Raw genomic sequence first — 19,852 nt, 5'->3', positions numbered from 1 at the left:
CCCGCGCCGCCTCCGCGGCGGCGCCGGAACTACGTTTCCCAGAGCGCCGCGCGAGGGATGGGCCGGCGGCCGGTGCGGCCGGGGAGCGGCGAGGCGCTGGGTGACGGGAGGTGTCTCCAGTTCCTGGTGAGGGGCTGTGGGTTGCGGGCTCTGTCCGCCGCTTTCCGCGCTCGGAGGACGGCAGGGGCCGCGGCGGGGCCTGTAGGGCATGGCTGGGCTGGGGTTGGGCCTGCGGGGCGCCGCCGGCCCGGGACATGGCTCTAGGCCGTGAGGGGAAATGGCGCTGAGGGCCGGTTTCCCTGTCAGGCTGTGGCAGGGGACGGAGTGAGGGGTCTCCGGCTCCAGGGGGAGCGGGCCGGCGGTTGGGCACGCCTGGGGTCACTTGACAGCTCGAAACGGGAGCGGAGTGGGGGTTTGTCCCCAGCCCACGGCCTCGGAGCCTCCCGGGGGCGGCGTGAGGCTGCGGCCCCTCAGGCCGGGGTGAGGGGTCCCCTCCCCCGGGTACCTGTGCCCCGAGCTGCCCTGTCCTCACACCCGCTGTGCTCCGGCCTCAGAAATCCCTTGCTTCTGGTCTGGAACATGGGTTTTTTTGTTTTTTTCCCTTCAGGCAATGTTGTTTTGACTTCCAAGCGGGTATTTCTCTGCACACTTGCTCAGAGACAGTTGCCCCCCAAACTCTCTGCCTTGAGGTTCCCTCCGTCTGTATTTAAACAGAAAGAAGTGTTGTTGCAATGTTCTGCGAGTCAGCTGGAGGACTCGGTACCAATGCTTCCTGTGTCCCAGCAGATCTTCTCTGCCTTGTTTGCGCAAATCCAACAATAAAAAGCGTGTCGGCTTCTGCAGTCGTTGGTGTCGCTTTGTCTGATTCTTAGTCTTACGCTTTTGGCTTGTTAACTTACCTGTCATGTCTTCATGGCATTTTAAGGTGACAAAAAACTTGCATGGTGGATACCCTAACAGAAGACTGTTGCTAGATAAGGCTTAAATTAAGATAGTTCAGGGCATTTGTGCTCCGTTAGGATACGCTGCAATCAGTTCAACTGTTAAAGATCCCACGATACTGTCAAATGGATCAGGAACAAGGAGAAGAGGACTGACCTGGACGATCTTGCTCAAAATACCCATTCTGAGTATTTGTGTGAAGTTGGCTTCATTTTCTGTGTGTCTAACATACCGCAACAGGTGTCCAAGCTCTTCTTTAGGTCTCCTGTAAGCCCCAGAGCAGACAGGGTCATTTTCAAATGCGGGTTGAGTTTGTGGTGGACACTACGTGCAGGAACAGAGCTTAAGCTCTTTGGAAGATAATCCCTCCCTTGTATGCATTTGAAAATTTTATCTTGAGCTATTTACATGATCCCTCTTATATCTGTGATTTGTCCTTGGATTGCCTAAGTGTGAGAGTTACTGATAAAAGAACAACGTCACTTATTTATCTGGTGTTGGGAAAAACTTGTGTTCTGCAATGAAAGGCTTTTGGAAATGACCTGTTTGTTAATGGTTTCCTGGTACTTGTTGCAGGAGCAGGATGTATACTCTGCTGTCCGGGCTCTATAAATACATGTTCCAGAGGGATGAGTACTGCATCTTGATCCTTGGCTTGGACAATGCTGGTAAAACTGTAAGTGCTGTTTATTGCCAATTGTGTAGAAGGCACACGCAATCCTAAACACTCTACAGAAAGAAAACTTCCAACGGGTCAACCTTTCTTTGGCTGTATTGAGAGTTAGTTTAGTGATGTCATACCAAAGAATCAACTTTTCCCTTGTACTTAAATTTAGCAGAAGCTTTCAGGGATGGAGCCGAGGCTTCAGTAATCCCATAATCGCCTGTGATCCCTTCTTTCCTTGCTAAAATAGGGAACAAGAAGAGTGGTTTATTCCAAGGTTAGGGCAGGATCTCTTGGAGTGGAATTTTGCAGATGTGAAAAGGCTGGTTTGTGTTAGGATTGCCCCAGCCACTAAAATATTTGAGAACAAATACTTTTTCTTGTTCCTTTTCAGACCTTCCTTGAACAAACTAAAACTCGATTTAACAAGAACTACAAAGGGATGAGTTTGTCCAAAATCACCACCACTGTAGGTTTAAACAGTAAGTAAATCTGTTTGGGATTTTTTCAGCTTTCCTGCAGTTAGACAACAAATGGTTCTTGTTTGAAATATTTAAGAATTGACAAAGGCAAAATACTTCCTGGAAGTAGAAATCATATCTCCGAACTCCCCATGTCTCTTTGTAAGAGATAAAATTAGCTTTCTTAGCTTATAAGGAAAAAAACACGAAGTCTTGAAAAACCATGTGTCCCATTTCAGTTCTGTGTTCAGAGATTAAGCTAAATTTCACTGGAGTTCATTTGTTGGCCTGATTCTGATATTATTTGCACTGACACGACTGATATTAGTGGTCACTCTTTGTGAAGATATTGTTCTGTTGCTGAAAGTAGCCACTGCGTGTTATTTGTTCCTTTAGAAGACTCCTGTACCCCAGATTTCTTAGGGGAGTGTGCAGGTGTCTGTGCTTTAACAGGCACCCTTAGTTTTCAGGGAATTGTCTTTTCTTCTTTCCCTCTAGTTGGTACTATTGACGTTGGCAAAGCTCGGCTAATGTTCTGGGATCTTGGTGGACAGGAGGAGCTACAGTCTCTTTGGGACAAGGTTGGAGATGTTTTGGTTTTTTTTCTTTTAGAAATGTTTTTGTCTCTTTTACGATCAAAGCAGTGTGGTAATTTAGTGATTGTACAGGCTTACTGGTAACCCCAGTATTTAGCATCAGTGCTTTTCCAGAGATTCAACTATATCTGTGCAAGATTAGCAAAGATAATGCTTAATATTTGCATTGTTGTTTAGAGACAGCGATTACCAACCCATATCTGAGGGTTGTGCCAGCAGAGAAAAGCTTTTTGCGGGGACAGAGCAACTTTTTCCCCTGTTGCATTCAGTAGGCCTGCAAACAGAACAGGCAACGCTTTGTGTGCCAGCATTCTCCTCAGACATACACTGTGGAAACCACTGGCTCTAACTGGTTGATCTATTCCATGTGTATCAAAGTTTTACCCAATATAAAAAAAAATCAGGAAGAGGAACAAATGGTCCTAGCGGACAGATACACTGATATTTGTGGTTTCCTTTCAGTATTACGCTGAATCTCATGGAGTGATCTATGTTATCGACTCCACTGATGAGGAGAGGCTCTCAGAATCTAAAAGAGCTTTTGGTGAGTACGTTGTGTTTTACCTCTCCAGGGATTTCGTGGTATTTTGTGGCATGATTCTCTCATTACTGTCGTGTCTGTTCTGTGTCCTTGAAGGAAGCTAAGTGGCCTTTTGATGACACATCTTTTATGCTTTTTTGTTGAAGTCTGTCCTGTCTGTGACACAGGACTCACTTTTGTTGCCTATAATGGCCCTGAATCTATTTTCGTGCTTATACTAATTATTTTGGAATTTTTATTCCTTATTCTTTGCTTATCACCTTGTTAATTCTTAGTAACATGCTTGTTGATCAAAATAATGTTTGGAGTTTGATCTGGAAAAAATTATGTGAAGAAAATAGACCTGAGAGGTTGTATCAAGTGAAACTGTAATGCAAGAAGGAGCCTCTTGCTACATCTGTGTGTCTAGATAGTCTGTGTCAGGCATTCGCACAACTTTATCATCCAGAACTGGCTGAACCTCTCTGCTTTCATTCCTGTGCTTTCTAGAGAAGATGATCACCAGCGAGGCTCTGGAGGGGGTTCCCATTCTGGTGTTAGCCAACAAGCAGGATGTAGAGGTAAGATTATTGCAGGTTTAGTTCTTAAGTGAGCAAATAACTGTTGGAAACGTGAGCTCTGCGTTCACATTTAATTTATTTCACATTCCTGGAGTGATCATATGACACTTTCTCACTGCTGAAAATATTTGCTTTCAGTTTAGTTTTATTTTTTTCCTTTCTCCTCCAACCCTTTTCCAGTGGCATAAGTGAACTTACTACAGGCGCATCCATCTCAGCTGTTCTGAACTTTTATGTAAGCAGAACGGACTATGTAGCTATTGTGGGTCTTGCTTGTACCGCGACTTGGTATCTTGATCTGTTTTTTCCTGTTTATTCAGAAAAACAAAACAAAACAAAACAACAACAAAACAAAACAACACCAACACCAACACCAAAACATTTAGTGCACTTTGTTTATGCTGCTCTGCTATTACCTGGGAAGAGCACAACAAATGTGTGTGAAGCATTATCTTCCTTTTCCCATAACAAGATCTATTCAATGAAGTGTTCTGTTTGTCCTAGAGCATTCCATAAATGACAGTGATGGCAGGGGAAACTTTTTCTTGATAGGATAATTTGCATTCTTTCTAGCATATCCAGAACTGCAAAGCTCTTTGTTTTGTATTTGACAAGTTCGTGAGAATTACAGGATGACTGGGTGCATCCAGGGCAGTCCTCATCTCCCTCGGCCTGGAAAAAAGGGAGGACAGTCCCTAAAGTGGTTGTGGCATTTTCCACGTTTTCCTCCTCCTTTCCACGCATTGTACCTGGAATTCCAGCGCTGCAGTTCGCGTGATTACTCTCTAGATGGAGCCAGAGACATTCAGTAGAATCTGGAGTCCCAGCCCTGGCAGCTGTGGACTGGATCTCTTTCGAAGTACAGAGACTTCCCGGCTTCTTCCCCTGGACTTTACACCCGTCTCAGTGAGTTTACTTGTGGGAAATACTTGAGACTTCCGTAGGAATCACTTTGGCGTTAAAGGAGGATTTGGTTACGCTTCAGTGTACAACACAACAGGTATTTTGGGATGATCGTAAGATTATCTAATCATAGAAATAAAAGAAATCTGGTTCCACTTAAAGAACAGCACAAGATTAAGGGACAGCACTCTTGATTCCTGGTCCTGACTTTGCTGTGAACTCTGGCATGTGGGGAAATCGACTGTCTTCTCAGTGTGGAATCCAAAATATGAACTCTCCTCTTTCTGTGCAACACTGCAGCTGTACGGCAGGGAGCAGTTTGCACTCTGCCGTTAGAGTTGGGAATTAAATTGTGTGAAGTGCCCTGGAAAGCTGTTCCAGTTTTCCTTGTGGCTGTATCTGCAGGTTTTGTTACGGGCACACTGCAAAGTCCAGCTCTTCTGGCACCCTCGCCAGACTAAAGACAAATAATTGAACAAGTGGGCTTCTTTCTAAGACTAGAAAGATGTATTTGGAACAGGCTTTCAAGATAAAAATTACAGCTGACTCCTTGCTCCTTCTGAGGGTCCACGACCAGCCCCCAGGTTCAGTGCCTCTGTGCAGCCTTAGAACTGGCAAGAGATTAACAAAACTGTATGGACTGGGGGGATTTTTAAGAAATGCCTAAATTGTATAAAGGTCTATTCCTAGAGCATGATTTTGGATATGGGCAAAGAGACATCAATGCTATTAACAAAACATTAAGGGGACTATAGCTTATTTTTCAGTAATTATTCAGGGTCACTTAAGCAAGGTTTAGAAAACTAGGAGGCCTGTTTCTCTGCCACTGATCTAGCAGAATTGAAGACCTCTGGAAGAAAATTGAATGTTACAGGTTTATCATTGGTAGAGGTTTTTCTGCTTTGGATCTCCAGGCATATCCTTGTCATGGGGAATTCTTCCTGGCATTCCTCTGTCGTTGATGTGGATGATGATAAGGGAGGGTACGCGGTACGTTAACTTTGCTGGGATGTGCGGATGTAATTCTGATTCCATATTTAGAGGCCAGCACAACACTTGTTGTGAAATATATCGCAAGTCCTAGATTTTTTTAAGTTTACATTCCTCACAGTAAGCTAACAAAAGTTCTGACTCAATGCCTGAAATGTCTGAAGTTGCATGAAATGTAGGAGTTTTTTGGCCCTGATGCTAAATTCTTTGTAGAATCCCGCTGTTGACAGGGACCACTGCCTTCGGGTAAATTGCATCCACTCAGTGCTGCCAAGCACGAACGGTGTTTGGCCGTATCAGGAGATGAAATACAGTCATAGACTGCAAAATACCAATTCTAATATTGTGACAATACTGTAATGATTTTTTTTTTTTTACCAGGAGAATGCTCTGCGTTTAGCAGGGACTTCCAAACTGGATGATTTTTTAATAATTAAAAGACTGCATCATATGTGTGTTGTGGGAGGGAGTTTGTTTTGAGTTTTTTTTAAAGGAACTATTGCTGTGTAGGGGAATTAAATGTCTAATATCTAATTATAGACATTAAATTTGGGTAATGCTGTTCTGAGCCCTTCATAATAGGAATTTGGTTGTGCAGGCAGGTCATTGCTCCCTAGGCTATGCCTTGAAGACCCTTCATGCAAAGATGGTTTAGATGCATTCTGGTGGGGAAGTCGAGATAGAAAAATGATTTGTCAAGTTGTGTGAGTTTCCTCTGAAATGTAGGGTAGATAATATCAGTCCAGAAAGGTCGTCTGTGGCTTTTGTGATTGTAATTGGACACTGTCTATGTGATCACAAATCCAGCTTCCCTAGTTTGCTCTTGGTTATGTGGTTTCAGTTGAGAAGCAAAACACATCTATAAACAAATATTTTGTAATGCAGACAGGAAGGTGGAGAAGAAGGAGCTTGGAAGCTGCAGCTGACATTTTCTGCCAAGCATGCAAGGCTCAGACACTCCCTGGTTGAAGCGCTGGGTAATCTGCCTCGTCTGCGGCTGTAGGACAGGATTTCTAGTCAACAGCTTCCCCTTCAGCTCTGAAACAAGGATTCTCTGAACTGATAATTCAGTGGTGCTGTCCGCTCTGCTGGTCACTGAACTCCATCCCCAGGGGAAAGAGACATTCCCCGAAACGGGCATTTAACCTTCCTCCTGCCGAGTTTCATTTACTGAAAAAGAGTAATGACATGAAAAATAGCTCAGATTACTGACATGCAGCTCTTCCTCTTCCCCACTTGTTGGGTGATTGACCTGTCTAGAGCTTTGGCTTAAATCAAGAGGCAGCTTTTCTTACTTGGCAGTGAACATCATACCAAAACTAAAGGAGCATCTTTTACAAACTTGTAGAGAATTACTGTTTGGTAGTAGTCTCTTGCCCATCTTCCAGACCTACTGGTCTGAATTCCAACTCCCAAGGCCAGTCTGACTCCCTCTAAAGTCAGTGTTTGATTTTTTTTTTAAATGTATTTAACTATTTTTCCTGTGGATGACAGCTGATCTTTGTGAATTTCAGGCATTTCATTTGGCAGAAATCTGAAGTAAGTTGTTAGGGTTCTGGTCAATGAAGTAAGTAACGTTTCTCGATACAGTTTCCAGCTCATTGATTGAAACTGGAAGTTTGAAATGCAGCTTAGGTCATAAGAAAGTACATTCATCAAAAGTTGCACAACTAACAGATTCAAGGCCCTTCACAGTAGGAAATCACAAGTCTGGATTCAAGGGCACCAGGTGGATTGGGTGTCATTAAACTCCTCTCAAGCTATTTCCTGAGAAACTTTCTTATTTATAATCACTGAAACCTGCTTATTTGTCACATTGTCATCCCCACAGTAGTTTCCTGTATTTAATTTCTCCAGAACCAGTATTTTGCAAAAGGGATAGCATTAATTTCCATCTTTCTGCTAAGCTAAGGTCCAGACTTGTACAAGACTGAATTCCTGTTTGCACGTAGTCTGTTCTTTCAGAGTGAACATCCTCTTGGACCTATCCTCAAGACTCACGAGGGTCCAGTTTGGCATTTCAGGAAACACATGCCCAAAATACGTATTTGAGCCTTGTTGAAGGTCCAAAATATCTTTGCAGAGAGAGGAAGAAAGCTCAGCTGGTGGCCAGTTAAAGTGGTTAAATGGCTTGTCCAAGGTTTCTGAAGAAAAAGCAAGCACCGAGATGAAAGGTTTTAAAGGCTGGTGATTTTTCTTGTACCTACCTCCTGTGTTCAGGGAGGAAGATGCAAGTCCAGACCTTAGTAGGGAAGGTTTGCTTTTGTTGTGTTTGTAACTGTATGAAGTTTTTGTGGTGACACTGTGATTTATATCAGGAAACTAATCCACTGGTTTATTGGGGGGTTTATGCATTTGAGTATTTTAAAGCCACTTCCCAGCAATCTCTGAGCAGCCTTACAGGAGGGCAAGACCTGATGGTGATCAAGAACAAACTCACACCAGGCACCAGAAAATGTGCTGCGTTCAGTGCTGTCAGCATTTTCTCCTGCATGCAAAATGCAAACAAACAGAGCAGCTGTGCCTTTGATGTCAAGAAATGTGCTGAGAACTGGGGAAAAATCCCATCCAAGCCGTTTTCTGAGAGTGCACGTGGAGGGAGACGTGGCCCAGGCCATTGGCAAAGACTCAGCTACAGGAACGGGCCTGCCCAGCGCTCGGGCAGGTGCAGCGTTTCAAAAGGCTTTGCAAACAGATGCACTTTTGTGGTGTCCGGGTGGACAGACTTGCGTGTGACAATGGGGCAGGTTGGACGGAGGATCCCGAGGGTGCACAGGTTGTGCTGGTTTTCATGACTGCGCTTAGAAGTGTACATCTTGAGGGGCAGGGAGGTGTGGGAGTGTGTGTGTACTGTCTGAACACAGCGTTCTCTTCAGTGAAAAAATAATACTTTCTTTTTTTTGGAACATAAAGAAGTTAATTTGCTATGTTAGTTGGCAAGGGGTTTTAACCTAACAGCACTGTGCATCCGGACTGATTCTGAACAGGGGATGTGGGAGGATTCCTTTTGGAGTAATGTCACCATCTCTCATTGCACAGAACACAAGCTCTTTTTTGGTTTCCCTTGCAGACTTGTCTGTCAATACCTGACATCAAGACAGCGTTTAGCGACTGCATTAACAAAATTGGGAAGAGAGACTGCCTGACACAGGCCTGCTCTGCTCTTACTGGGTGAGTACCAGGAGAGATGGTGTTTTGGTGAACTGTGAGCTGCAGAGCAGTGCTGTAGGATTTAATAGCCCCTGAAAGGAGCTGCGCTTCCTTCCCAGCAGCAACAGATCCTTGTTTGTGAACCTTGGGCTTGCACTGGGTCAGGAACTTCATCTGTAAATCCTGCCTGTGGAACATGATAAAACTGTACTGCTCTCTGAGAGCACATGGAGCTGTTGATTCTTGTGCTTTGTCATCCCTTCTCCTTACACAATGATCGTTGCAGTCCTTGGTTTGCTGCAGCTCCTGGCTCTTATGTAAGAAGTCAGTTGAAAATACAGCTGTTTATGCCACTGCCAGAGAAATGAGTGCTCTTCCATTGTTGGAGGCGTAATTATGCTCTTGCTTTCTTATTTTTTTGGTGTGCAGATGAGCTTTGTTATGTAGATAATATAACAATCTCCAAGAGTGTTCTTACACTGGGGATGCCTGTGGTTTATGATAAAATTACTAGAACAGACCGAAATCTGAGAGACTGTGATCTACACAGCTGCACACCATGGCCTTGACCAACCCACACGATTCTTGTTATCTTTGATCACTATTGCACACTGAGTCTTGCAAAAATTTGGCTGTGCTTTCAGTTCTTTGAGTGAAAAGTGCTGTTTGGCCAAAGTCGAAAGTACCGTTCCAGACACCTGGAAATACTCCTGCCTGAGTTACTGTCTGTATGCAATCCAGAGCTTGGAGATTTCTCCTTTTTTTATGTAACAAGAAACTGTGTTGTTTTACAAGCTATTGCAAAGGATAAAAAAAGCTTCTTAAACCAGGAGAAAAATCTCTGGTGTCTGCATTGCTAAGAATCAAATGCCCTTAAGCAGCTGAGTGGCCACAACAACAATGGTTAAGCGCTGACTGGAAGAGAAGTGTTAGATAATAATCTTATGAAATGCCACCTTTTCATTTGTTGTGGGTTTTGTACAAACACTTCTAGTTTTGAACCGCGTGGAATTCCCTTTCAAAATATCAGTTTGAGTTTGCATTTAAAAAAAGTAAATAAATAGTGGAAGTCCTGGCTGGGAAGCCGTGCAGAGCGGTGAGTCGGTGACTTGCGTGGCAGCCCCGGTGCAGCTGATTGCAGAAAGTCGGAGCCAGGATTGGAAGATCTGATACAAGTAGCCTGAGGCTACTGAGGCAAAATAACCTCAGACCAGCTGACTGTTGAGTATTCTGATGCTTGCTCAGCCCAAGGTTTCCACAGAGTTGATGACTAACTAAACTGGATGGAGACTTGTACAGACACCAGAAAAATAAAGGACAGAGTTTACATACAGAGTTAAAAGAAATCAGATCCCCGTTATTTGTGTGTATGAGAAACTAGTGTAGTAATGCAAATAAATAGGGTCAGGGTGGAACCTTTCACTTGCTCTTGTAGGGGCTCAGTTAGGGACTACATGTGCCGTGGTTTTGTTCTTGGTTGGTTGATGGGTTTTGGTTTTGGTTTTGTTTTTTTTTTTCAATCTTGTCTACTTATCTTATTTCCTTAGCAAAGGAGTGAACGAGGGAATTGAATGGATGGTGAAGTGTGTGGTGAGGAATATTCACCGGCCCCCAAGAAAGAAGGACATCACGTAAGAAGTTCCAAACCAGCCAAGGAGCGGACAGTCATTTCCACACAGTTTTGTGTCCTCTTTAAAGAAGGTGGTCCACTGGATTCCTGTTACACCCGATTCTTTCCTGAATTTGGAGACAAACATTCTCTTTCTGCGTCTAAAAAAAACCTGAGCAAAGGATTCCAAGTGGGTGGGGGGGTGGGAATCTCTTACATTAAGTATTAAGCCGCTGGTCTGAGAATATAGACCAAGTGGCAGTCTACACTTTGCAGATGCAAAGGACTTAATTTTCTACTGTATTACTTTGTGATTCTTGATTAATTAGTCTAACAGGCTAGCGGCCAGTGATGTGAAGGAGCTCCTGAAGGAACCGTGTAGGTGAATGTGAGAGGGGAAGGAGAGCCTGGGGACGGTTGTCCCTTCTGACAGAAGACACCTTGCTGCTCCAGCCCCATGGTTGCTGTGGGTGGTGTTACTGGCCCTGTTATGCTGCTGTTTGTATAATGGGGAGAGACAGTGTTGATTATCACTTGATTTTCAGTCGGCATGTTGATTTGTAACTTTTACCTGTGGTAAATGCAGATATCGAAGCCAGCAACTGTGCAGTGGTGCAGAGTTTAAAGTGGGTATATGAACTCCAGAAGCACTGCCTTGCTCTGACTGCCAACCTCTTGTGTGTTCTCATTAATTGTAAGAATAATTGGTATCTTTTGTAACTGGAATGAATTGAGGCCCTCTGTGCGATCTCTCTAGGCTAAAAGCTGAACCTCGAGGCAGGGAGAAATCAGTACGCAATAAAGCTTCCTACTTTGAACTTCTCTTGCTGAAACAACTCATGTTCAGAAATAGTGGTATGCAGCTCTCTGGTTTTTTGAAAAGTGGGAAAGAACAGAAAGGCACCTCTCAAATTCATATAATGCTCACTTCTTATGTAGCCTACCCAGCCAGTAATTCTGCTGACATATCACTAGTGTTTCTCCAAATATCTCTTTTTCACATGTATTTTGCAGTGGTTTGGCAGCGAATGTTGCTCTTTGCATGTTGTAGTTACTGGTGACTGTTCTGTGCTGTTTGCTCACATAACTAAGGGAACATTATCCAAGCTTTATTTGAGCAAGTTAGACAGTAGTGTTTGTTTAAAGATAAGTTATTTGGCATCTGTCAAAGAACTTTTTGCTAAATTTTCTGTGTGCAACTCATCACAGATTTTTTTTTTTTTTTATTGAGGGAACATAATTCATTCCCTCACATTTGGGTCAAAGCGTGAGGGCAGCTGGACTGTGTCATTAGGAACATGAAGTCCATGGAAATAATTGCATGCTGAAGAGTGGAATCTTACTTCTTAGTAACACTAGGGTAGGAGAAGGCGAGACAAACTGTCAGGTAAGACGTCAAATACTTTTCAAGTCTTGCTGCTGTCAGAACAAGTGCTATAACACTGTACCCAAGTTTGAATTTGAGTGGTGCCAGTGTCAGCGCCATATCCCAGAAGAATTAAACTGCACTAGATCTAACGCAGACACCAGAGATGACGTGAGGCTCCTTTAGACCTGGTGACCATCTCAGGTTTGTTATACGCTCTGTGGGTGCAGAGGGTCCCTCCAGGATCACTCACCTTTCTCTAGGTGCTGCATGGGGCTGAGGGTTTCAAGTGTACAGAAGTGTTGGATACCCAGTGGAAATGTCTCTCACTTGGCCATCTCTGAGAGTCTGAGTGTTTTCAAGGTACCTCTGGGCTTGGTTTTTGTTTTAGTTGGCAGGGTTGGTGCTTAACAATTAAACTGAAGTTGTAAAACAGTTACTGGTGGACAACAATGCCTTATTGAAAGACAAAACACTTCAGTCAAGTAACTTGAAATGTCTGTTTAATGGGACACCAGGGGTTTTCCAAGTTTTCCACATGTTCTTCTCAGATCTCTCCCTTTTCCCTAGGAGACCAGGGAGAGGAAAAAACAGTGGAGCTTGGGGCCATAGCTGTTGTCACAAGTTCCTGGACACCAAGACTGCTTTGTGGCACACACCAGCAGGAGGTCTTAAATGAAATCAAACGTTTTGACTTCAGAATTCCAAGTTCTCAAGAGTAGCAAAGTCCTTCACCCAAAAAGATGCATCAGCCGTCTTTACATAAGTATGAGCATCCTCTGACGTCCACAAAAAATCAGGGAGGATTACTCTGAAACTGGTAATGAAAAGTTTGATATCATTCAAAGTTAGCTTGAGAGCAGTAACAGCGGCTATGTGACGGGCCAGACAGATGCAGCTGCTTGGCTCCCGAAGCCTGTTTAGGAAAGAGCGTTGCAGTCAGATTTTTCCAGCATTACAGATGAGGTGCACCTACCTGATACTGGGGAACGATTTCCCAAGCGCTGGGGAAGCCCAGCAGGGAAGCGGTTGAGCCAATCGATAAAGTGTTTCGGTGTGTCCTCCGTGCTGCAGCATGACGGTGATGCAGGAATTGAGGCTGATCAGCCAACAGGTGCAAGATAAAGATCTCACTGTTCAAGCACAACCTGGGCCGGGCTCTCGCTGATCGCGCACCATGTGCAGTTACTTTATATGGAGCACAAAGACACTGGAGTGCTGCTCAGTCGGCTGGGCTTGGGCTGCATCTGCTCTGTATGGCAATAAATGCTGCACAGGGGCACTGCTGACTCCTTCAGCTGGTTTTATGGCAGCTTTGGTCACTATGAGCAGAACATTGTGCTAATGATGCCTCTGTCCAGGCCAGTGCAACGGAACCAAACTGACATGGAAAAGCTTCTGAAAAGGACTGGTAGTCAGTGCATAAGCTCCACTAAAATTAATCCTGCTGGGACACTCTAAGATGACATGCTGGTAGCTATTTTATATTTCAGTCTGTAATTTAATCAATAACATCATATTTTAGACTTGTGCTTTACTTAAGTCCTTACAGGAAGCACAGACTTCTATTTAAAATGGTTTTGCATTGCAAGTACCCTCCTCTGCCAGACCTCCTACCAAAGTGGGGACATTTCTGAGGATTTCAAACGTAATCAGGTTTTCAGATGGTTGCTACATGGGAGATGGGCCTGTTTTGCCTGTGTCTTGTTACAGTGATTAATTTCTACGAAGAGCTGCTTTATCTTCCCAAGGTGAAACAGATTCATCATCCACACTTAGTAATCACTTTTGTCATGCTTTACGCTGAGATAAAGCTAACTGTCGAGTGATCACGGTAGTTTTTCTACTTGCCTTATTTGAACATTGGCAGAAGATGTAACTTCCTCTCACGCGTCTGGAATTTCCCTGCTGTGCAAACACTTGGTAGTTGTTAGCAGCGGGAGGCAAGAGCATTCCTTAAAAAAACCACAAATCCCACTTCTAATGCCTTGCAGTGCTCTCTGAATTGCAGTGTGATCCCCTTGGCGGCAATTTCTTCTTCGTTTGGACACAAAATAATGGAGTTACAGCCATTTCTGTTGGTACAACATCATCCAATGGTGCCGTGTTGGCCTTGCTGCCGTGACCTCCTCAGTGATGCTGATGTCAGGTGTTATCCCGCTCACCGTGGCATCCTGTCCCACACACCCAGGGGATGCACCGGGACAAACTTGACGCAGCTTCGAACCAAGGCCAGCGTCTTATTTAAGGCTCTGGCAGAACCACCTGTTCCAGGGCAAGGTGAAGAACCAAGCAGAGCACACATATGGAGTATTTGCCCCTGCCATCCTTCCAACACTCTTAAACTAAAATTAGCCCCTAATAGAGAAGTGGATTTAATATCCTTTCCAGCTCTAGGATTGTTTTATTCCTAATCAAGTTATTTTTAGTCTCTTCTTCCTTAGGATCCTACTTACAATGTACTGCTGACACATTCTAGAACATCAGCTGTACAATGCACGTCCATCAGTTCATTAAGGTAAGGATCTGCCTTTACACATCACTGATTGCGATCTCCAGCAGAAGGGCGCTTTCCTGCAAGTCTGGAACTTTGCTTCTTATCAGTGATGATGTTTCAGCGGGGCAGGAGGCTGGTGGGTTAGTCATGGTTTCCAGAAGGGTGTGCTCATTGTGGCTTTGGGAAGTGTAAGGTTACAACAGCCCTCAGCTGAAAAACCTGGATTAAAGTACTTCAGGGTTATGAATTGATTTTAGGCATTTCATTATTCTTTCACATAGTACCTTGGGAGTTCTCTGCTGGCACGTGGTGTTAGTTCAAAGAGAGAAAGCCTAGAGGGATCTGCTAAGAAAGGCAGAGTGGTCTTGACCATTATCCCTTTAAATTAAAAAAAATCTGATTAATGTAGATGGTAACTGACCAACAGCCACAGCAGCATCCACACATAAAGGAAAATGGATTCTGACTCAGTTTTTACCAAAAGAAGCACCACAGATTGAGTTTGTCTTCAGTCTTGGGAACGTTTTCAGAGATTGAAAGACGTTGCTCCCAGGTGTTTGTCTGCAGATTTCCCAAAAGCGATTTGGACAATCGAGAAAACCAGGCTGAGTTGCCTCTGCCGCAGAGACAGGTTACAGCCTGGATGCCAGCTCAGAAATACTTTTTGACCCAGTTTTCTCTTAGAACTTGTCTGGAATGTCTCTCCGGGGAGATCAGAGGCCGGGGAGAGCTGGGAATTGCTGCTGCCCTTTGCCTGGCCCTGCTAAGGACACAGGATGCAGGGGAACAAGAGCAGGTGCTTTTTCGCACTGGAATTTTTACAAGTTGGAAATCCCACACGCAGCCTTCCTGCTGTTCAACACGGTGTTTTGTTTGCCAGACCTCAGGCATTTCCCTGAGGGCAGTGGTGCCCTTTGGTTTTGTTGCTTGCGCTTTTGAAATCCCATCAAGAGTTGTTTTTCTGCTCCTCTGGTAAAAGCAGCTTCCACGACAACTCCTGGGGGGTTTCCATTAGTTTGTCTATGCACGCTTTGGCTTTTTTATACCCAAAACCACTTGAGGAGGGTCTGGGCTCAGCTGGCAGTAGTATCTGCTCTCCTACAACTTCATCGGCACAACTTAAATCTCACAAGCCTTCACCCACAACACCTGTTGCCGTGGAAGGGATGCTGATTAAATTTTCTGATGAAAGAAAGAAACAAATTGGTTCTAAAAGCAGTCAGACCCTCCCGTAGGAAAATGACTGAAAACTGGCCAGCACAGCATGCAACATCACTGGGGAAAAAATGACCTAAATTTCGTCCAAAAACGAGGTGCTCGTCAAGTGGAAACAAGAGGAGGAGGAACGTTTTGCAATGAATTACTCAGTTGTGGAATTCTGTCTGACATTTATTCTTAAGCACATGAAAATCACTTGCTGGAGGCAGGAATCTCCTCATTCCTTCTCGCTTGCACTGTCTGAAAGCTGAAGGTTGCCTATTGCAAATGAGTTTCCAAATTTCCATTTCGTTAGCAGTGTCCTCTGCTCATCACCACTCCCCCCACATCCTTTTTTGCCACACGCTATCAAAAGTGATTGTGAAGATGAGGCAGTCGATATATTTGCTTTGGAACACACAGGGTGAAGCTTCCTTTCCTTGAAACGAAACCCTTCCTGGATGAAGTGTTTAACCCTGTTCCTCGCAGACGGGATCGCCTGCAGCCGCTGTCCCGGGAGGGGGGACATGGGCGAGCAGCTACACACGGCTGCTGCGCTCACCACAACAACAAAAAGCATCATCATTTAGTAAAACTTTGTGATTTAGAGCATACATCCCTCAGCTGAAGGGATGTCGTGCTAAAAGTTTGGAGTAACTAAGTCCAGCCTCCGGTCCAATGCAGCCCTATGACTTCTGTGTTCAGTATGTCCCATAAACACCGCCCCGAGGAGAAATGAAATTCACTGTAAAATTAAGACATTCACTGTAAAATTAAGCGTATCCTCATATGTTTTCCCAAAACAGAAACATAGAGTTGTTCCTGTTGTGTTCCAGTTGAATTCATAGACAGGAACTCCTCTGCTAGTTCTCAGAAATCAAATAACCTGATAGCACCTCATCTTGTAGATCTCCTTTAGCAACACTTTTTGAGTCAGACTCCCACCAAAAAAAAAAAAAAAGGTTTTATAAGACAGTCATAAAGAGGAATAAGGAATTCATTGTTCCCAGAAACTGGTGTTGCAAACAGCACCTCTCACCACCTGCCCCGTTAGACAGTAACAGCCAAACCCAAAAACACCAGCAGCCCCTCTGTTCACCCCGGGATCTCACTGGGGTCCCCGTCCTGTGACCGAAGCCACAGCTCAGACGGGTTTTTGTGTCGGGGGAATGAGGTGACCTGTGAGATACCAGGGGCTGTCCTGCCCTGCTGAAAACTCCTCTGACACAAAGCTCATTTTCGCATGAGATATTTGCAGTTATGCACAATACTCCTATATCACACACCCCGCTTTAGCAGCGGATCTTTGCCCCGGAGGCGGGAGCAGCCGGTCACCCGTGGAAGGGGAACGACAACACCGAACCGAAAGCAGCTGATCCCACGCAGCCCCGGCCCCGCAAGGACTCGGCTCCCACGTCCTCAGCGCGGTGGAAATTCTGACAGCTCATCCCCTGCCGCGGGATCACAGGATCGCAGGATCATCCACGGCAGCCCGGGAACAGCTGCTGGTCTCAAAGGGCAGCGGATCTGTGACCAGAGATGCTGAATCACGGGCGAGGTGGTTCCTGCGTGACGTCATGTCAGCAAACAACACGTGAAACCGGGGGAAAAGAAGAACTTGGGTTTGGTCTTGCCAGAGCTGATTTGTTCTTTCAGGTTCAGAGTCATGAAGTGGGGAATGTACACTTGTACACTCCTATTCTTATCTCCTAAGTTTCCCAACTAAAGAGTCCGTGTCTTAACTTCTGGGAAGACTGAGAGAAATCCAATAAATCACCTCCTGAGCCCCAGTAGCACAGAGACAGAAACAGAAACCAGAACCTGTGTGATCTGACTGAGGCTGACCAAGCACATCGAGCTGAGCTCCCCAAACCTTTCTCTGATCCCTTATGCTTTATAGTCCAAAACACCCCGAAATCCCCACACCTGAGCCTCGGGGGCAGCACCCGGGCCCCCCAGGTCCCCCTCGCTCAACTCACGTCCCGGAGCACTTGCCGGGAAGTTGTCGTTCCTGGTGCTTACATAGAAAAACCATCGAGTCTCCGGCTCCTCTCCCCTGTCAGAGCCCAGTCAGGGCACAGCTGGAGCTCCGTTTGGCCAGAGCACAGAGAAGCCCCAAACCCAGCCCGGGACGCTGGCGCCCGCTGCCTCGGGTGCCCGATGCCGTCAGCGGTGATGAGGGACAAAACGCAAGAACCACAACCCTGACTCTCCTCCACGTAAATATGGCACAAGGTCCCGATTTCCAACACTGCTTAGTCATTTTGGCACAGCAGGCTGTTCTGACCGTCTCCCTAAACACTGGGAGAAAGCTGGAAATTGCCATTGTTTTTAAAGCAAACAAACAGTTGTTTTGGAAAAACTCTTTTCTGTTGACCCAGATCGAAATACATAAAGTGCTTGTGGTTCTAAAGAGCAAGGCTGTTGTGTAAGGATATTATAGCCGGGGTCATTCCAAGCTCCCTGACCATGTTTCTCAGAAAACTGATGTAAGAAAAAAATCACCAGAAGGTTTACTAATATATTTGATTTTTATCCAGGCTGAGCTGGCAGTGCCCAGACCTGAGCATTATAAACTAAATATCCTGGCAGCAAATTCAGGGACCCAAACAATGGCTGAACAAACAGCAGAAATGTCCCTCAGTTGTGACCCTGTTTTCTGCACAAATTCCTCCAAGTGACCTATTAAACCTCTCCAGACAAAAGCAAGCACCTCTGCAAAGGAAAATCTGTCCTCCCAGCACTTGCTTGGAAGCAAATGCTGGAAATCAGTGAAAACCGCGCTGTTGTGCAGGGTAACCACCACAAGAAACCGGATCCAAGTGGTTTTGTAATAAAGAAAATGTCATGTTAATAATTCTTTAGCTCCCTTTGTAGCTCTCGACTCGGTGCCGCAGTGCTGTCCGATCAAATCTGCTGGGCAGTGAATTCTCCCGAATAACCGACTCTGCTCAGGGAGATCATGGATGAAAGGTCCTGTCACCTGCTCTCAGCAGCAATAATCTGCTCTTTTGGAACGTGCCTGCTGCAAAGAGCTCTGAAGACCTTCAAAATGTGGAACCCAGGAAGCTCATCACATTTTACACAAGGGAAAGAAGGAACATTTGGGGAAAAAGGGAGAGACCCCCAGTCCCCCGGCACCCCAAGGCCAAACACAGCTCAGGAGCGGGGACCCTCCGGTCATCCGGCTGCCAAAGCGTTTGTGCTTCTTTACTAGAATCATATCGACAAACCAGTTTCCTTTTCGTTAATGTTTTTCACTGAGGTTTTCACATTTTCGTTAAAAGCACTTATCAGACACATTCTAGTTTTGATCGACACGAGGCAAAAATTCTCATTTCATTAAAAGAAAATCCGTCTCCTCACCTGATGTGCCAACTGACGCCGACCCCGCGGGGCTGCCCGGTCCTCACCCCTCGTGTCCCCCGTGTCCAACTGGCCCAGACTGGGAACGGGTGACACGTGCTGTGTCCCCCGCCTTTGCTCTTCGGGATGTCCCACCATCAAAAGCTCTTGAACACAGATGGGAACAGGAATTATAACCTGAGGAACAGAAGAAACGAGGGCATGAGGTGAGAGGGGCACCCTCTGGTCCCAGCCCGGCGGCACTGAGCCCGGCGGTGGCACAGAGGACACTGCCGGAGCCGAGCTGGGGGCCGTGGCACAACCAGCGCTTTTCCCGGTGACACAGAAACCATAGAATATAATAGTTTAGAAAAGATCTTTAAGATTATCGAGTCCAACCATAAAGATAACACTGCCAAAACGGAACGTTTCCCAAATCGATTACATTTGCTGTCAGTTGGAGTTGTTCTGCTCCTTTAATGTTTGCTAAGATGCTAAAGTAGTCCCAGGAAGACTTTGTGGTTTTGTTTGGTTTAAGATTAGGATTCTAAAATGTGTATGGAAAAAAAACACATTAAAAATTCCTTGAAAATTTAGTTTGCCATAAAATATTTGAACAAAAAAAAGATTGATCATGTCATTTTTATAATAACTTGTATTCCTTCCATAGAAATTTATCAGGTGGCTTATGGGAATTTTGCTTCCCTTTGCCTCCCATGTTAAAAAAAAAAAAAGGTCAAAACCAATGAGGGAACAAATACTGCATACAGCCACAGTTTTAAGGTCCTACGTTGTCAGACTTGTGCTGTGTGACACGGAGTGGGTCAGAGCACCTCGGTGACCGTTTTCTGTGAAAACAGGGATGCGACTTCCACTTGTTTTGAGACGTCACCCCCGAAAGCCGTGGGATGCTCAGACAGAAATAAACATACACAAAGACCTCCTGCAGAGCAGGAGGACTGGAAAATGGTAATAGCAGCAGGTGGGTGAAAACCAGCGCTGCATCGTGGCGGGTCTGGGTCTGGCAGCAT

General features: G+C 45.2%; 1 protein-coding gene across 2 annotated transcripts; it reads left to right on the top strand.

Moving 5' to 3' along the window:
- The first annotated feature begins 61 nt into the window (after nt 1–61).
- ARFRP1 (ADP ribosylation factor related protein 1) lies at nt 62–10,611 on the top strand. 2 transcript variants are annotated; one of them, XM_065645706.1, is made up of 8 exons: nt 62–126; nt 1,519–1,618; nt 2,001–2,088; nt 2,566–2,648; nt 3,126–3,207; nt 3,694–3,764; nt 8,728–8,828; nt 10,360–10,611. In XM_065645706.1, the coding sequence occupies exons 2-8, from the start codon at nt 1,526–1,528 to the stop codon at nt 10,376–10,378; spliced, it is 537 nt and encodes a 178-aa protein (XP_065501778.1). In that variant the 5' UTR covers nt 62–126; nt 1,519–1,525; the 3' UTR covers nt 10,379–10,611. The 2 variants fall into 2 exon arrangements, with proteins under 2 accessions (XP_065501778.1, XP_065501777.1); XM_065645705.1 differs by having other exon boundaries at nt 10,355–10,611.
- The last annotated feature ends 9,241 nt before the right edge of the window (nt 10,612–19,852 follow it).

The sequence above is a fragment of the Caloenas nicobarica genome, chromosome 15 (assembly GCF_036013445.1).
Source record: "Caloenas nicobarica isolate bCalNic1 chromosome 15, bCalNic1.hap1, whole genome shotgun sequence".
NCBI lineage: Eukaryota > Metazoa > Chordata > Aves > Columbiformes > Columbidae > Caloenas > Caloenas nicobarica.
The sequence above is the reverse complement of the archived record's forward strand: the minus strand, read 5'-3'. Positions and strand labels throughout refer to the sequence as shown.